Genomic DNA, 17,304 nt, shown 5'->3' on the forward strand with positions numbered 1-17,304 from the left:
CTTATGATTACCAACGATATGCATTCTGCTCTGAAACGAATTCAGTTTCCGATAGTCGCAAATTAAATTGCTAGACGTTTGTGGAATTAATTTGGTATTTGATTGCTTTTTACACGGCCAACTTCACGTCGTATGTTTTCGTCTTCATTAGTTGTATTCCCACCCAATAACTTTACAAAAAATGGGTTTTTCTTAGGAAAAGAACTACCAATAGATAATATATTTCAAACCGGCTTACATTTGTAAATCACACTTACCAATCCTTAGAAATATGACTGCCATCAAAATAAATAAGAATGTATAGAGTATTTTTTATTGCAAAAACCATTTATTTTTTCGGTCTTTAATGTTTACTTTATTATATATTGTAATAAGTTACAAAAAATTTACATATGTAACAGAATCCTACCTAATAATGTATCTCTTAACTTTGAGCACTTTGGTTTCTACATATAATAACAGATGCAAGTTGTGATATTATATATAAATAGACTATAGTTAATTCACATTGCTATAATATAAAAGTTTAAATAAATTTAATAGTTTGAAAAAAAAAATTATTGTGATATTTTCTTTATATTTGACAAGTATATTGGAGATTATATAATCATATTTACAAAATAGTAAAGTTGTAATAGTAAGTAATAGTAAGTTGTATACCAATAAAAAAAAAACAAAACAAGACCACACCTACACATACCCTAAAACAATAAATATTATTCTTAATCTACCTAAACATACCTTAAAATTTTTATAATTTTTCAGCAGAATCGTAGAAGGTGTCATTATTTTGTTATTTATATGTTAGATGGTTTTGGTTTGGATAAATTTAGCCTACGTATGACCAAATAACAGTTGATAAACTTGATATACAGCCTGAGCCTCTTTGTTAAGGAGGACAGCAATACGAACGAGTACACCTTTTAAAAATGGAATTGCTTTAAAAACTCTTGACAGTTGATAAAGGACTATTTAAATGTTGAAATATTTAATAATTTGTAATAATTATACTTGTTAAAGCTGACTGATAATCCGAAATGAAAAAACCTTGTAAGAAAGTTGTAGTTTTTATGAACTTTGCTGAAAAGAAAGTAATTATATGGAGTCGCTAGCACAATATAACCAGACTTGTAGGAAAGTCCACGTCAATTACATACACTTTTTTTTGTTTAGCGTTTCATTAATATTTCTTTGTAGCCCTACCTAATTTTTTATTTATAAGAAATTGCATTTCGGATTAATTTGCCTTCTTGTGCCCATTCTCCACCGATATTTTCTGTAATATTGCACAGTTGCAGTTTTTCGAACCACCTGGCAAGAATTGAGGGTGCTTTTTGGATTGCTCAAAGCGAGCCTTGTACGTATATAGGGACTGTAATGGCACGTGCAAGAGCTCAACGATTTGCGTAAAGTCAACCACTGTGAAAGGAAGAAAAAAGATTCTTTATAATTAAATATTTAAGTATTAAATGACTTTTTAGTCAATTAATATGTTTACCATCATCTGCTGTTATATGCCCGTGTCGGATAAGAAAGTCGATCACCACAGGCGCTGAAGTTGTCTTGAAATCTGAAGTAAAAACGCGCTCCACACAGTCCTTGGCTGTTAGCAGCTCGAAGGCCTGGACTTCCCCGTCAGCGTTTTGAGGTACAAAGTCAAGTGGTAGCTCTAAGTCAAAAACATATTCGGTGTTGGGAAAAAGACCTTGTCGGCTTTCAAAGTAAAATGAGACACACCCTGCGGACACCAAATTCTTGACTAGATCGCAAGGAATAGATGCCTCCTCAGCAGCCTCCTTAATGGCTGTTTCCTTTATACCAAAGCCGACTGAAAGTCCACCGCCTACCATATTGTCCCACTTTCCAGGCCAGGTCTCTTTTGTGTTAGACCGCTGCTGCAGCCAAATGCATAATCCAAGCGTTGGGTGCCTTACGTAACCGTTTATATCTACGCCATACTTGCGTACTCCAAAGAGCGGAGTGGCTGCTCGTTCCATTTTAAGTAGGGCTTTGCAGTCTGCTTTTACCTCAAAATACTCATCCCTCCATCCCTGTAATGCAGGAAAAAGGTCCTCAGAGCGCAGGTTACGCAAAACCTTTTCCAGCTGCTCAGTGCGCTCGTTGTAGTCACGAAAAGCTGGATTCAGCTCTACCAAACCCTGTGGTTGTTAAAGTGTTTTTACTAGCATTCTATATATAGATTACACTCACCTGTTTAGTTTGCTCACAAGCACGAATGCAAAATACCTCTGGATACTTTTCGAGATGTTTCAAAACATCTGACTTAATAAGACCAACTTGTTGGCCCTCAACCACAAATGGACGAATGTCACACTTTTGAAAACCTTTAATAAAAAGAAATTTGTTAATTAAATCCCATAGGGAAAAATATGTACTCTTAAATAAAATAAAATTTAAATATTATATTTTTATATTCTAATATTTAAAAATATTAAAATTATTTATTTTCGTCCCTTGTAGAGTAATTATAGATCGAAGATGAATGTCCACCTTTAAAGCCTTCTTAGACTCCCACCAATACATCTGCTGCTACGTACATATCGGATGTTATGGAAAAATACAATATCAGAAACTAATAGATGGACCTGATTATTACCGGGAAGTTTTCTTGAATAACTCTACTGGGATTTCGTTATTACCAGGAGCCTAGTTTAGTTTTGTTGATTGCTGCAAGCCGAAGTTTGTATAAAAACGATAATATATGTTGTTTGTAATATATGTTGTACCACATTCTGTTTCGAACTATAGTTTATTATACCTGTTACTCGTAGAGTAAAAGGGTATACTAGATTCGTTGAATAGTATGTAACAGGCAGAAGGAAGCGATTCCGTCCATATTAAGTATATATATTCTTGATCAGGATCAATAGTCGATCTGGCCATGTCCGTCTGTCCGTCCGTATGAACGTCGAGATCTCAGGAACTACAAAAGCTAGAAAGTTCAGATTAAGCATACAGACAAACGAAACATTTTTGTATTAGTCTTGTAAATTTCTATCGATTTGCCAAAAAACTTTTTGCCACGCCCACTCTAACGCCCACAAACCGCCAACAACTGTCGATGTTAAAGACTCTGCTTCCACTAGCTGAGTAACGGGTGTCAGATAGTCGGGGAACTCGACTATAGCGTTCACTCTTGTTTTTAACTGAGGTTGTAGAGAACTGTATGGAAGGTTATACAAGATGAAATGTAGACGATAAAGTCAAAGAACAAGATAAACATGTAGATGGAAGCGTTTCCGACGCTATAAGCTACATATATTCTTGATCAGGATAACTAGCCGATTTAATCTGTCCGAGTCCGTCTATATTAACGTCGAGATATAACGAGCTATAAAAACTAGAGACATAGACGCATCTCAAGTTTGTTACCAATGGTTGCCACGCCCATAAGCCGTCAAAAAATTTCATATTTGCGTTACGGATCTTAGTAGTTGCCAGACTTTCTGGGCTCTCCATGACCAGAATTCATAAAGGCCGATTTCCTGAGGATTGATAACATCGAGGAGACCGCCACTACGAAAGACCGGTAGTATAATAGCGCAACTATAGCAGCACTGAGCGCAATCGACAATGACAGCGATTCGGACGACTCTCATGGTGTCGTTAAATTTTTAGAGACTGATCCTGGATAGCGCAATTTGACTAAGCTCTCAGATAGTTTAACACCAAAAGAAACCAACGAATTCGCCGATAAGGTCATCGAAATCATTGGGCCAAAAAGAACGAGCTGATTTACACACCAAGTCATGGCGGTTATTCTACTACTTTACATCATCGGCCAAAATCTCTAGGAACGAGTAAAGTCCGCTTCTTAACTTGCTGCTTAATCCTACTTGATTCTTTTTGGTAAATACGAAACGGAAGGGAATTGCGACAAGTCGCCGAAAAATTCTAAAGCGGGGAGTAGTTAACGTTATTAAAGAGTATGAGAGAAATCTGGTTTTGGGGTCGCGCCTGGATTCCTTTGGTTCGCAAAATAAATTTCGCTTTTCGTCACAGCACAATTTTAGATATTGACAACAAAATGCATCTACTACATCTGATTTAACAGGGGCCAAGTGCTTGACCCAAGAAGGCAAGAGAATAACATAAGAGGGAGAGAAATAGATGAAGCTGGATTACGCGTAATTTAAACATTTCTTATATTCCAAAAGACTGCGTGAACATTATTAGGCTCCCAAGGCTAACTTTTATAATGATTTTTTTTCTAATTCTGACTCTATTTTTAATGTAATAAAACGCTTTTTTCTATACTTTATATATACTTTTATACACACTTCATTTAGTATTCATTTACTCTACGAGTAACGGGTAACTAAAAGGTATACGAAAATATAAAATATAAAGCAAAAATTTTAAACCTTTTTTAAAAACAAGTTTCTATTAATGAAATTTGTATAGTCAAAATAAATTTAATTAAGTTGGTCTTTGTCGCAGGTCAGCAATTTTTTCTTCTGGTGCTCTTCCGTCCCATGTTCACTATAAACTCCTCTGCGACTCCACAAATTAATAAGGAGCTTAAGTTTAGGGGTGTCTAATATTTTGTATTCTTTGGTATTCCACATCTATTCCATACCAATTTTAAAAGAACGCCCCTAAATACCCCTGATGGCTTCGTGAGTTTATGTGATTTGGGAATTGTACGACAATGAATAAACGAAGAAATGACAGCTTGCTTAGCTTCTTAAACTATAACCCGCAATCAAAATTGTAAATTTTACACATCTGTTTCAAAAGCAGACAAATCGACTTCCGACTTTGTTAAGTTTGATAATCCTAAAACTTCATACTTTTTCAGCAACCAAGTAAATTAAAAACCTCTGAAAACATATTTGTTCATCGAATCAAATAAAAGTGACTAAATCGATTTCATTAAACATCCATAAATTCCCTACAAAATGAAATTGTATCCGGTTACTATAATGTTGCCTATAAAGTTAAATCAATTTTACATTTTAAACATAAAGAGTGTTTTTTGGCTACACTTGTTTAAACAGCTCATGTACGTTTCGTGTTTTGTTTCACTGCCAAACATCATCAGTTTGGTCTAAAAATTAATAATGGATTAATTCTTCTTACAAACGACCAACGGTTGCAAATTATTGCATTTTATTATTTGGCAGAATTGTCAATTTTGGAGTGAAGATTAGCCAGAAACTTTGCAAGAGCTATCAATGCATCAGTTTCGCAAATACCGCCGGATGGACCCTTTGAAGCGGATCCACGGTCAACATTTGCATTAAATAATAATTTAATATTAATTATATCGCTGTAGCAAGTACACACCGTACAAACTGTATACTGTATTATACTGTATCTACGTAAACATAAAAGGCCTGACCATAAAGCTCACGGGCTCGTAAAATGTGTGTGAAGTGCAAGTGTCAGCCAATTCCCATGATTCCCAGCACACAGGCGAAGCATGCATATACAACTTCTGTCGCGCTCACGCTCTTTGTATAAAGTGGCATTGATATGTACACATAAGTCCCGCCGATGCCAATCTCTGCGGGCAGCGCAGCCGCCACCGATTTGATTTTAAAACAAGAAAGAACGCTATAGTCGAGTTCCCCGACTATCTGATACCCGTTACTCAGCTATTGGAAGTGCGCAGGAGTGTCTTCAACACTGATAGTTTTTGGCGGTTTGGGGCGTTAGAGTGGGCGTGGCAAAAAGTTTTTTGGCAAATCAATAGAAATTTTCAAGGCTAATACAAAAATGAAAAAGTATCAGAACATTTTTCAAAAGTGTGGGCGTGGTTAGTGGGCGTAAGAGTGGGCGTGGCAACATAAATCGACAAACTTGCGCTGCATCTATGTCTCTGGAGTCTGTATGCTTAATCTCAACATTCTAGCTTTTGTGGTTCCTGAGATCTTAGCGTTCATACGGACGGACAGTCGGACATTGCCAGATCGACTCGGCTATTGATACTGATCAAGAATATATATACTTTATATGGTCGGAAACACTTCCTTCTGCCTGTTACATACTTTTCAACGAATGTAGTATACCCTTTTACTCTACGAGTAACGGGTATAAATACATTTAACACTTATTCTTCAAAGGGAGCAGAACCTTCTCTGCTCCCCCTTAATAAAGAAACATTAAACTTACTGTTCATTATTATCTAACATGAGCCTACTACATGACCGTGACATCTGATAAATATTCAGGATATGTCATAAATATTCATTCAATACAAAACCAGTGCAGCGACCACTAGAGTCGCTCTCTTAAAAATAAAGAACCAAATTACACAAAAATCGTTAGATTACTATGGGGATTATCCAATCCATGACACAGAAGCCTGCAGTCCACAAAAAAAAAACACCGCACCAACAACAACAACATCGGAACAACAACAAAGTCTGAGTGAGTAGAGTAAATAAGCGTGTGATGGGCAAGAAATGCGGTGGCGTAAAAACGAAAGTAGAAAAAAGAAAAGCTCACTCACCCAACAGAAACCGCCTATATGGTATAAAACATGTAAATTACAAGCTGTGTTAGATTAATTGAGAATCACCCTGAGTGCTTAAAAGCCCACACCTTCCGATGCTCACTCAGAACCTCAAATAAAATTAATAAACAGTGAAATTAAAGCAAAAAATCTTCCGCCAGCAAGAAGCCTACCCCAGCTCAAGAAAAAAATGCCCTAAAGACTGCGAGGGGATCTGGAGTTCGTTCTGCATAGGAAAGTGAATTGGGAAGGAAACATCAGAGAAGACCCAACAGACAGCAGCGAGGGAGTGTCAGCGTACCATAACCGGCGTCGCCCAGCTGACAGAGGATCAGCAGCAGGAGCAACAATAAACAACAGACAGCAGCGAGGGGGTGTCAGCGTGCCAATTCCAGCGACGACCAGCTGACACAAGAAAATCGAAACAAAAACGCAAATTAATTTAATAAAAAAAAAAAAACTATATATATACTATTATTAAGAAACATTGTATAATTGAGCAAAACATTTTCTGCCCGATTAGCAGTATGGTCTGTAAAGCTATACAAAGCAGTATGGTCTGTAAAGCTATACAAACAATAGGCAGGAATATTTAAAGCTACATGATATCAAATCACATAGATTAATATAATATTGAGGAGCAGGGAAAACTATCCATGAATGGTATAAAATTTACAAAATATAATATCGATATAAAAACAAGAGAGAACGCTATAGTCGAATTCCCTGACTATCTGATACCCGTTACTCAGCTAGTGGAAGTGCGAAGGAGAGTCTTCAACACTGACAGTTTTTGGCGGTTTGTGGGCGTTAAAATGGGCGTGGCAAAAAGTTTTTTGGCAAATCGATAGAACTTTACAAGACTAATACACAATTGAAAAAATATCAAAACATTTTTTAAAAGTGTGGGCGTGGCAGCTTTGGGCGGTTTGTGGGCGTTAGAGTGGGCGTGGCAACATGAAACATGCGCTGCTTCTATGCCTCTGGAGTCTGCATGCCAAATCTCAACATTCTAGCTTTTATAGTTCCTGAGATCTCGACGTTCACACGGACGGACAGACGGACATGCCCAGATCGACTCGGCTATTACTCTACGAGTAACTGGTATAAAAATGGCATTTGCCGATATAAAGGCAGTGGACTTCACTCAGTAGAGTCAAGAAACGTAGATCTATATCTGACGAAAATATTGTTACTAATAACTGTCATTACATTGTGTGGATACCCAACCAGTTCTTAAAATTTATTTCTTCCACCACAAATGTCTACCAAAAAGAATAATAACAAGTAGGTCAAACGACTTAGACAAAGTCTAAAATTAAACACAAAAACAAGAGAGAACGCTATAGTCGAGTTCCCCGACTATCTGATACCCGTTACTCAGCTATTGGAAGTGCAAAGGAGAGTTTTTGGCGGTTTGTGGGCGTTAGAGTGGGCGTGGCAAAAAGTTTTTTGGGAAATCGATAAAAATTTACAAGACTAATACAAAAATGAAAAAATATCAAAACATTTTTCAAAAGTGCGGGCGTGGCAGTTTTTGGCGGTTTGTGGGCGTTAGAGTGGGCGTGGCAACATGAATCGACAAACTCGCGCTGCGTCTATGTCCCTGGAGTGTGTATGCTTAATCTCAACTTTCTAGCTTTTGTAGTTCCTGAGATCTCGACGTTCATACGGACGGACAGACAGACGGACAGACAGACAGACGGACGGACAGACGGACATGGCCAGATCGACTCGGCTACTGATCCTGATTAAGAATATATATACTTTATATGGTCGGAAACGCTTCCTTCTGCCTGTTACATACTTTTCAACGAATCTAGTATACCCTTTTACTCTACGAGTAACGGGTATAAAAATACCAAATTTGTTCTGTTAATTTTTGTTTTGTTTTTTTTTTTAATGCTTTGCTTTTATTTATTGAATCTTCTCATTTACGAGACTAACAATAAGTGTATCAAATCTTATACTATAACCTAACTAGGAGTCATGTAGACTGAGACAGTGGCCCTGACAAGTTATGGCTGGGTTGGAAGGTCTGTACGTTGCAGGCGGGTTTGGCTGAAGACCCGAGTCAAGACCCTTGCTAGAGGATTTGGGTGGACAGAGAGTTTTTCATTGTAGGACGCTTTTTGCTTGTCTATTTCATCTTTTACTGCGAGAATGCCGAGGTCCCTGTGGATGTTTTGGTTACGAATATACCATGGTGCCCCAGTGATAGTTCGCAGTATCGTTGATTGGGCTCGCTGTATGATGTCTATGTTGGTTCTGCTCGCGTTCCCCCACAGCTGGGAGCCATACGTCCAGATTGGCTTAAGAGTGGAGTTGTAGAGCAGGACCTTGTAGTCCAGTCACAAGGGCGATCGTGAGTTTATAATCCAGTTTGTCTGTTAAGGGTAAACGTTATGTGTTTACACTTTTGTTTGTTTATTTTAATGCGCCAGTCAGTTAGCCACTTCTCGACTACCACGAGGTGGTTGGCGAGTTGGGTTGTTGCACGGACTGGGCATCTAGAGCGGCTAAGGATCGCAGTGTCGTCGGCGAAGGTGGATGTTGTTAGTCGTTCACTCGTGGGAATATCTGCTGTGTAAAGGACGAATAAAGTTGGCCCAAGTGCGCTACCTTGTGGGACCCCAGCTTCGATAGTGTAGCTATCGGAAATTGTTGTGTTACATCTTACTGCGAAGTCTCTATTGTAGAGGTAGGATTCAAGGAGTTTATGAGTGTACCCGGGCAAGTGTGTTTTAATTTTATGCATGAGACCTTTGAGCCAGACGCGGTCGAATGCTTGAGATACGTCGAGAAATATCGCGCTGCAATATTCCCTATGTTCGAAGGCTGTGCGAATTTCTGATGTTATTCTGTTTACTTGCTCTATAGTTCCGTGTTTTTCTCTGAAGCCAAATTGATGGGCTGGGATAATGTTGAGGGCTCCCATATATGGTATTATGCGCGTTAGAAGGCATTTTTCGAATAATTTGGACAGGCATGATAATAAACTTATTGGTCTGTAAGATGACAGAATCGTGCGATCTTTTCCGGGCTTCGGTATCATTATAATAATTGATTTTTTCCATTTCCTTGGATAGTAGCCGAGACTTATGATTCCATTGAAGAGTTTACAGATGACCTTAATAGCACAGTACGCAAGTTCCATTATCATTTTTGTTGTTATTAGGTCACCGCCTGGAGCCTTTTTTGGTTTTAGCTCCCTGATGACTTTTGTGATCTCTGCGGGGTTCGGCTGGAAGACGCCTCTAAGGCAAATGATTCGGCTCTATCTTTGTCGCTGCGGGCCCAGCACCCTGAAGAATTCCTTATAGGGGTGATGGTTTGAATTGGGTGAGCCCTCCACAAGGGATGCTTCGTACTAGTTGCCGAGAGTTTTCCATTATATTTAAGTTGTTCATTTTCAGCTTCTTGCTTCAGGGCCCGGTTTAGATTGCGGGTGGCTTCAGTAAGACGTTGCTTTGAGCATGGCGATCTGCTGGTTTGCCACGCTCGTTGCAGACGCCTCTTTTCCAGAACCAGCTGTTCAATTTGCCGGTTGGTTTTGAACTTTTTAAATTCCCCATCCTTCCGTTTAGGGGTTGAGATCCTGGCTGCTGTGACGAGTACCTCTTCCAGTGCGGCGGTGGAGCAGTCGATGTCCGCTTCGATATTTAGTTGGGGAGTTAGCTCAATGTGGGAACACACATACTTTCTGTATTTCATCCAGTTAGTGTTGTGCGACGTCAGCCTGTGGGGGTGGTCCGCAATTTCTGGGCTTTGAAGAATGCCTATCAACAAAGGCGAGTGGTCAGATGAGAGATCCGGTAGTGCTATGGCGCTTATTAGATTGCGTGGGATGTTTTTTGTCACCGTGAAATCAATTAGATCTGGGATCTTTTTTGGGTCTGCAGGCCAATATGTGGGGCTACCAGGAGAAACGTGTGTTTGGCATTGTAGTCTCCTGCGGCTATGAAGCGATCCCCCAGAGTGTTGTAGAAGTCCATGAATTGACCTTCAGAGATATATTTAATCGAGGTGGGCAGTAGACAGCGGCAATGCAAAGGTTGCTGTTTCCTGAGATCACTTTTATGGACGTGGCTTGCAGGTAATTTGTTGCAAACCTTTGATGAAAGTGGTGTTTGATGCGTTCTCTGATTAAGATGCCCGTTCCGCCGTGGGCCTTGCCATCCGGATGGTCTGTGCGGTAAAAGGTATAACCTCTTATATGGAAGTTATATCTCCCTGTGAGGTGCGTTTCAACCAGCAGCATGGCGTCGATGTGATTTACGTTTAGGAATTGAGTTATTTCAAGTTTATGCCGTGAAATACCGTTGGCATTCCACATGGATATACGTAGGTTAGTCATTTATTATTTGGACTGTTGTGCTACAAGCAACTGAATTACCATGTTCTGGTTCTGAACAAGGGTTTGCATGGTTGTTTTCATGAATGGCATAAGTTCCATCATACTTTGTTGCATGGTGAACATCATAGATTCCAATTTGCTTTGCGGCTGCACTGGAACCTGCTGAGCATTTTCTGAGTGAGGCTGGGGCGGATTTTCCATGCCTGTTCTTAGTGCTTCGGCGTAGGAGATTCCCTTGGTTGTATCTAGCTGCCCAAAAGATGATCTGGCTGCCTTGGCGAAATGTTGTTGGTGCGTAGCTGTCGCTCGTCGCATGCGACTCTTCAACTCCTTGTAGACCGCACAGCCTCTCTAGTTTGCCGTATGGTTTCCTCCACAGTTGCCACATTTTTTCATTTGGGGGTCTTCTTTGTTTGCGGGGCAGTTTACGGAGTTGTGGAAGTCTCCGCAGACTACGCAGACCGTCCGAAGTGTGCAGTATGTCAAGGTGTGTCCATACTCTTGGCAGTTTGTGCATTGAACAGGGCCGTTGCGTTTGTGGGGTTCTTCCACGGTGATTCTTTGATGCAGTAAGAGCTGCAGCTTGTAGATCGGGTGCACTTCGTTTTTCTTTAAGGCTTTGTTATCTGGTTCGAGCTCGACCTTGAAAAGTGGTTGCGGTTTTTTGTTTCTGTTAACAATATTGCTAACATTTTTGGCACAGAAGCCCCTGGCCTTAAGGGCTTCTTGAATTTCAGAGGGGGTGACGTCAGGTTCTATACCTTTTAGCACAACTTGCAGTCCCTTGCTGCTTTTTAGTTGATAGGTGTAAAAGTTCTTTTTTGTGTCTTCCAGGTACTTAGCCACAGCTCGGAATTGTTCTTCGGACTTCGTTAGAACCTTTGTTTCGTGTATATTCCCTTTAATAAGCGGAACAACATGGAAATTCTCGTCCACGACCAGCGCAACAATTTTGTTGACCAGGGCGCTTGAACTTTTTCCCTTATGTAAATAGGTGGGGGCTTAGGTTTCCTTTGGGTCTCCTGCCCCAACTCTGGTTGTTGTTGTCCGCCTCTGCTAAGATGGAGAATCGGTTTTCATTGGAGCTCCTCGTTTGATCGGTGTTTTTGTTGGTTCGATTGATCTTTGGTTTATTGCCAACCGTGTTGGGTGGATTAAGCTTGCGCTTAATCTGGATGTAGCGGTCCATACCGGTCTGTATAGCCGGGACCGCTTGTTGCTTATCGAGGCTAACTGTTTTTGTTGCCATTTTATTTTGTTGTGCGGCCGTTGGGACCGAATTCGCAGTATTGGTAGTTGGTTTAATTATTGGTGGTGAGTTTGCTGCAGAAATTTTAGCACTGCTTGTTGTTGGAGCTTCATTCAGCGAAGCCGGCGGTGATGGGGTTTGGCATTGGTAACTCCATGATGCGGGAGTTGGGGTGAGCAGAGAGGGTGAGCAAGAGCTGGCTCTCTTGCTGTCGACGGTCAGTTGAGTCTAGTTGCTCTTTGTCGACTTCTGATTTTGATCTATATCTCTAGTTGAGAAATAGGAGTAGCAAGCATTTCTTGGGTTGACGGAGCTTCTACGCTCATTCTTTTGATCGCTGCTCATTTTTTCGAGCTTGTTATGCGTGGCACTTATTTGTTTAAATTAAATTAAATAAAATTTTGAATTTAATTTTGAAATTACGCGCCCAACGTTCGCACCTCAGCACTGGTCTTACAGTTGATGTGGCAACGCCACTCGCTCATGAGCCCTCCGAGATAAGTTGGCAGCGCTGTCAGCTGTTTTATCAGCTACAAAAATTGCAAACTTATATATTTTGCTAACCACCTGCAACACGCGGTCATTCAGCACGCCTAGGCTACGCGCAGAACTATGGCACAAGTCCACCGTTTGTTTTTGCAGATTTGCCGCTAACACTGTTCAGCACAACCACGTTAACACGAGATTTTCGCGCAGCGCTATCGAAAGACGTCCGCTTGTTAAAAATTAAATAATAAAAAAAGCAAGAGCAAAGAAAATGTAATATTATTAATAAAGGCACCTAATAAAGAATTCAAACGTAAAATAGAAGAAATAAATATTTAAAAAAATTATAATTATAAAAATATAAGAGTGAAAATAAAACTAATCTATGATTTGAAAATAAACTATCATATAATATCCACGATAATCAAGGAAAAGTTAAAAAACAGGGAAACTCTGTTTCTTTTAATAACAACGTTATAATGATTTTTGAGGAGCTTATATCGAAGTTCGATACCCCAACTAGCCCTTTATTCCATTGTTCAAAAAAAAACCTATAGTCTTGTCCATTTTACCTTACGTGACTATTAAAGAAATCACTGAGGATTATATATTCTCGATGGATTGGTTGGACCCATCGTGTATTCGGGAGGTGAATAACCGTTTTGAATAACCGATTGTCATCTTCCTGTCTTCTTTAATTGCCCTTTGGAACTTCGAAATTCTAAACTGTTTTTGTGTTTACAATAATTTTAATTTATTTATTGTTTTTTGAAAATTGTAGTAAAGATACTTCCTGGTTCCACGTTTCCATGTCGCAAGAGTCGCTCGACGCGTCTCCGGACTTTTTTTTGTTTGTTTTAGTTTTTTCATTGCGACTTTTTTGGCTTGGTATTGGTATGGAGGATGGTTTATGGTAAGTTATAGGTACGCTTATGGAGTCTAGTTTACTATTATTATAAGAACTAAGATCAGCGTATGATGAAAGTGTCCTGAAGATATTAGATTATTGTTTTTCTTCGGTTTCGTTGAGATTATAAGGTTCTACGTTTAGGTTTACAGTTCTGTTATTGCTGGTTTGTGGGCCGTCTTTATTAACTGATGAGTATGGGGGTGGTTTTGGTGTTCCGAGAACTAAGGGCAGTTTTATTGTCGAATTTTTATTTGTGATTTTGTAGCAATTAATTCCTATTGGGTTTTAATGACTGGGAATCTTCTGTTTATAGAGTTCTGAAAGTCTGAGGTCTGTTCCTCGCTTTCGCTTTTGGGGGGTCTAGTACACTTTTTCGGTAACTTTTTATGGGGAGTACAACCAATATGCCACCTTTACGGTTATAATTAATAAGAACGCACGAATAGGTTATATTAATATACACATATGATCTGTTTATTTGTGTTCTGGTTTGTACGGACTGCTTAAGCGAAAGCTTGGCTTTAGAATATAAACCTATAGGATTACAAAAGTAGTTAAGCTGAATAGATAACGACCGACAGCTTTAGTGAGAGAAGAAAGAAGGGCAAAAAGAGAAACTCGAAGAGCGCTGCAGGTGCAGTGGTACACCTATGTGCGCATGACTAGGCGCTCCGAACATACTCCCACCGTGGGAAAAGGTACGGTCCCAAATATATCGAAATCGCTGGGCAGAACGGCTAGTTTGGCGACAGCTCTCTTGATTAGACCCGTAGCTTTACAGACCATAGCTACCCTGATGACGCCGTCCCCGCCGGTTATGATTTCCTGGATGTACCAAAGCTGCCATCTCAACGGTGCAATGTTGCTCTCCTTCAGCAAAACTATGCTTCCAACCTTGCCACTTTCTTGTAGTGTGGACACATACTCGCAAGTCCACCTTTTCCAGAAGTGTTTTTCATCTGGGTCACCCGTTGCCATCTGATACTCAGGAAACTTTGTGTAGTAGGAAATGTAGTATGAAATGCTCCGGCGTTAGTACCTCAAAACTTTCAGCATTCTCTGAAAATGGACAGAGTGGACGGTAGTTAACGATGGCAGAAATCTCATACGCAAGAGTTCTTAATTCATCGAAGATAGATGCACCGATGACTCTGAAGAAGTGAAATTTAGCCGACTTAGCAGCAGCCTCCCACAATCCACCAAAGTGCAGGGCACGCGGAAGGGTGAACTTTCAATCGATCCCATCAGATAGGCAGGCGGTTTGTACGGTTCGCCCAAAAATAGCTCTCGCAGTTCGGCAAGCTCGCTCTTTGCACCGCTCATGCACCGCACTCCATATGGTACGCGTACTACCTCGAAGGTTGTGATGAATCTTAGCGCTACGATGAAAGAATCCGTCTTGAAATCCTGGACAACTTCCAAATGTACTTTTGTTAATAAATTTTTGGATTTTCACAGAGCGATATGTACGAAAAATCAAACGTCCACCTGTGCAATTTTGTGTTTACATATGTTTGTGTGTTTTTGACAAAATTTCCGCTTACGACATTGAAAAAGATCGTTTTTTTTTAAACAATATTAAACAATAACAAGACCGAGTTGCAAACTCCGATTAAAACTGCGATCATGTCGGGGTCACCAAATGATTGTTGGGAAGACACTAGACACTTAACTAGAACGCACGAATAGGTTAAATATATGTACATATCCTTTTTTGTGCTCCGGTTTATTCGGAGATGCAGACTGCTTAAAAGAAAACATGGCTTCAAAATAAAAACCTATATGCCTAAGCTTACACAAGTAATTAAGCAACAGCTTTAGCTACATAAGTCTTTTAGCATGTAAGTTGTTTTTTGTTTTCATGAGGAGTGTTCCGTTTTTAAGCTTTTTGCAGTCTTCGACTTCTCCTACGCATGCAAAGTCAAAATGAATTTTTGATTACAAATGGAGAAACGTTTGCAAGGTCGAGAACTGGGTCGGACATGTTTATAATACACTTAAGACATGTTTATAATAATGTATTTGGGTACGGGAGAATTTAGTAGTACGGTACTAAGTAATGGTGGCCTCGATCGGTCGGATTTTTCATCTTGGTGGCTTTAGTTCACTAGCGCAGGTTATATCGGAAGATATTAAGAATTGTTCTTGGATTGGGTAAATTGTATAATGAACTTTAGGTTTGCTTAGCGAAACTAAGACCCGCATGATCTTAACAATAGGACGATTGTACTCGTATAATAATTTCATACTTTATATTGGAGTAACTGTCTTAAGTGTATTTAGCTTGCAAAGTGTGCAAAATATGCAAACATAACGATTCTAAGGTGCTTCATTGCGTCTAGAATTGCCTCTAGAGAGTTAATATAGTAATTTATTAGGTATCATAGTTATATACCTGTTACTCGTAGAGTAAAAGGCTATACCAGATTCAAAGTAAGCGGTTCAGATGAAATCTTGATCAGCAGATTAGATCTGGCCATGTCCGTCCGATTATCCACACAAAACTGCCAAGCGATCACTTTTCAAAAATGTTTTGATATTTATACCCGTTACTCCTATAGTGAAAGGGTATAAAGTTCACATTCGACAGTCTACGCCATCGGTCGTGTTCTTCCGCGAGACGTTTACGTAGCGCAGCATCCAAATCCGAAACCAAAACAAACGAAAGATACAGAGTGCTTATCTTTATTCTGTTCAGCGCGACGGTCTACATTGGCAGCTCTTAAGAAGCCTTAAAGTTGGAGGAAGCAACCTCCGGACGGTGTTTTTTTAATAGCGACTAGAACAAATGAGGAGTCGCTGACAAACATCTCTCATTTCATAATCAAAACAACAATCGACTTTACAATCCAAGGTAAGGAAAAAATATCTCAAGCAAAGAAACTAAAAAACCCTTTCAGCTTGCTTTCAAACATTCCCAACGTCAATATACCAATTAAAATAATAGAACACCGAATTCTTAATTGTGTTAAAAGGGTTACTTATTCAAACGATCTTAGAGGAATCGACGAAAAATATATATTAGAAAACCTCAGATCTGAAGAAGTAGAAGTTGAAAAAATCCAGAAATTTAACCTCGGCATGAAATCTGAAACCGGCCTGATTAAAATCACGTTCAAACTCACAAACTTCCCGGAATTCTTGTTTATAGGATACGAAAGAGTCCAAGTACGTCCATATATTCCCCTCCCAGTGCGCTGCAACTCCTGCTTTCGAATTGGCCATACCGCAAAATTTTGCAGGAATACATAAAAGTGCGCAAACTACAGCCTAGCAATTCATTTTAGCCTCACAGAAGGAAAAAGATGTACAAATAAGCCCAACTGCACAAAAAACATCAATCTAATGCATAAAATAGCGACCGTAACAGAAACTGCCCAGTTTTCCTGTCGCACAAGGAAGTCCAGGCTATAACGACATTGCAGAAGGTGGATAACAGGACAGCCTAGTCTACCTACAACAAACAGCATCATGATGGCTCACTAGACTGTTAAATCGACCCCTTCATACCATCCCCAAGCATCCACAAGCACTGAAAACACCCAACGCAAAGTTATAAACTACGGATCGGATTCCGATGAAGGTAATCTGGGAAGGCTACGGGAGGAAACAAGCTTAGCCGCGGCTGAAACCATGTCAACCTGCTCTGATTCACAGGACAACGGCAATTTCGAAAACAATCCTAACCGGCAATAAAAAAAAATGAACATCCTACCGTTAAACACATCCAACAAAACCAAAAGCCTACCTAAAGGAAAACCCGAACAAAACCAGATTACAACCAAATCAAAATTAAAATCCCTCTTATCAACAACAAACCT

The 17,304-nt window shown here is 39.6% G+C and overlaps 1 protein-coding gene across 2 annotated transcripts in view; it reads right to left on the reverse strand.

Moving 5' to 3' along the window:
* Window positions 1–431: 431 nt before the first annotated feature.
* The window catches only part of LOC122611783 (uncharacterized protein YJR142W), a 45,327-nt gene continuing 28,454 nt past the window's right edge, over window positions 432–17,304 (reverse strand). The window contains exons 2-4 of one of the 2 annotated variants that reach the window (XM_043785094.1): window positions 2,212–2,345; window positions 1,499–2,159; window positions 432–1,419 (exon numbers count right to left, since the gene is read on the reverse strand). In XM_043785094.1, coding sequence (XP_043641029.1) covers window positions 1,238–1,419; window positions 1,499–2,159; window positions 2,212–2,345 — 977 coding nt within the window. In that variant the 3' untranslated portion in view covers window positions 432–1,237. Of the gene's footprint in view, window positions 1,420–1,498; window positions 2,160–2,211; window positions 2,346–17,304 lie in introns of those variants that run through there. The other variant, XM_043785095.1, reaches the window with a different exon arrangement.

This window comes from Drosophila teissieri, chromosome 2L (assembly GCF_016746235.2).
Source record: "Drosophila teissieri strain GT53w chromosome 2L, Prin_Dtei_1.1, whole genome shotgun sequence".
NCBI classification, from domain to species: Eukaryota; Metazoa; Arthropoda; class Insecta; order Diptera; family Drosophilidae; genus Drosophila; species Drosophila teissieri.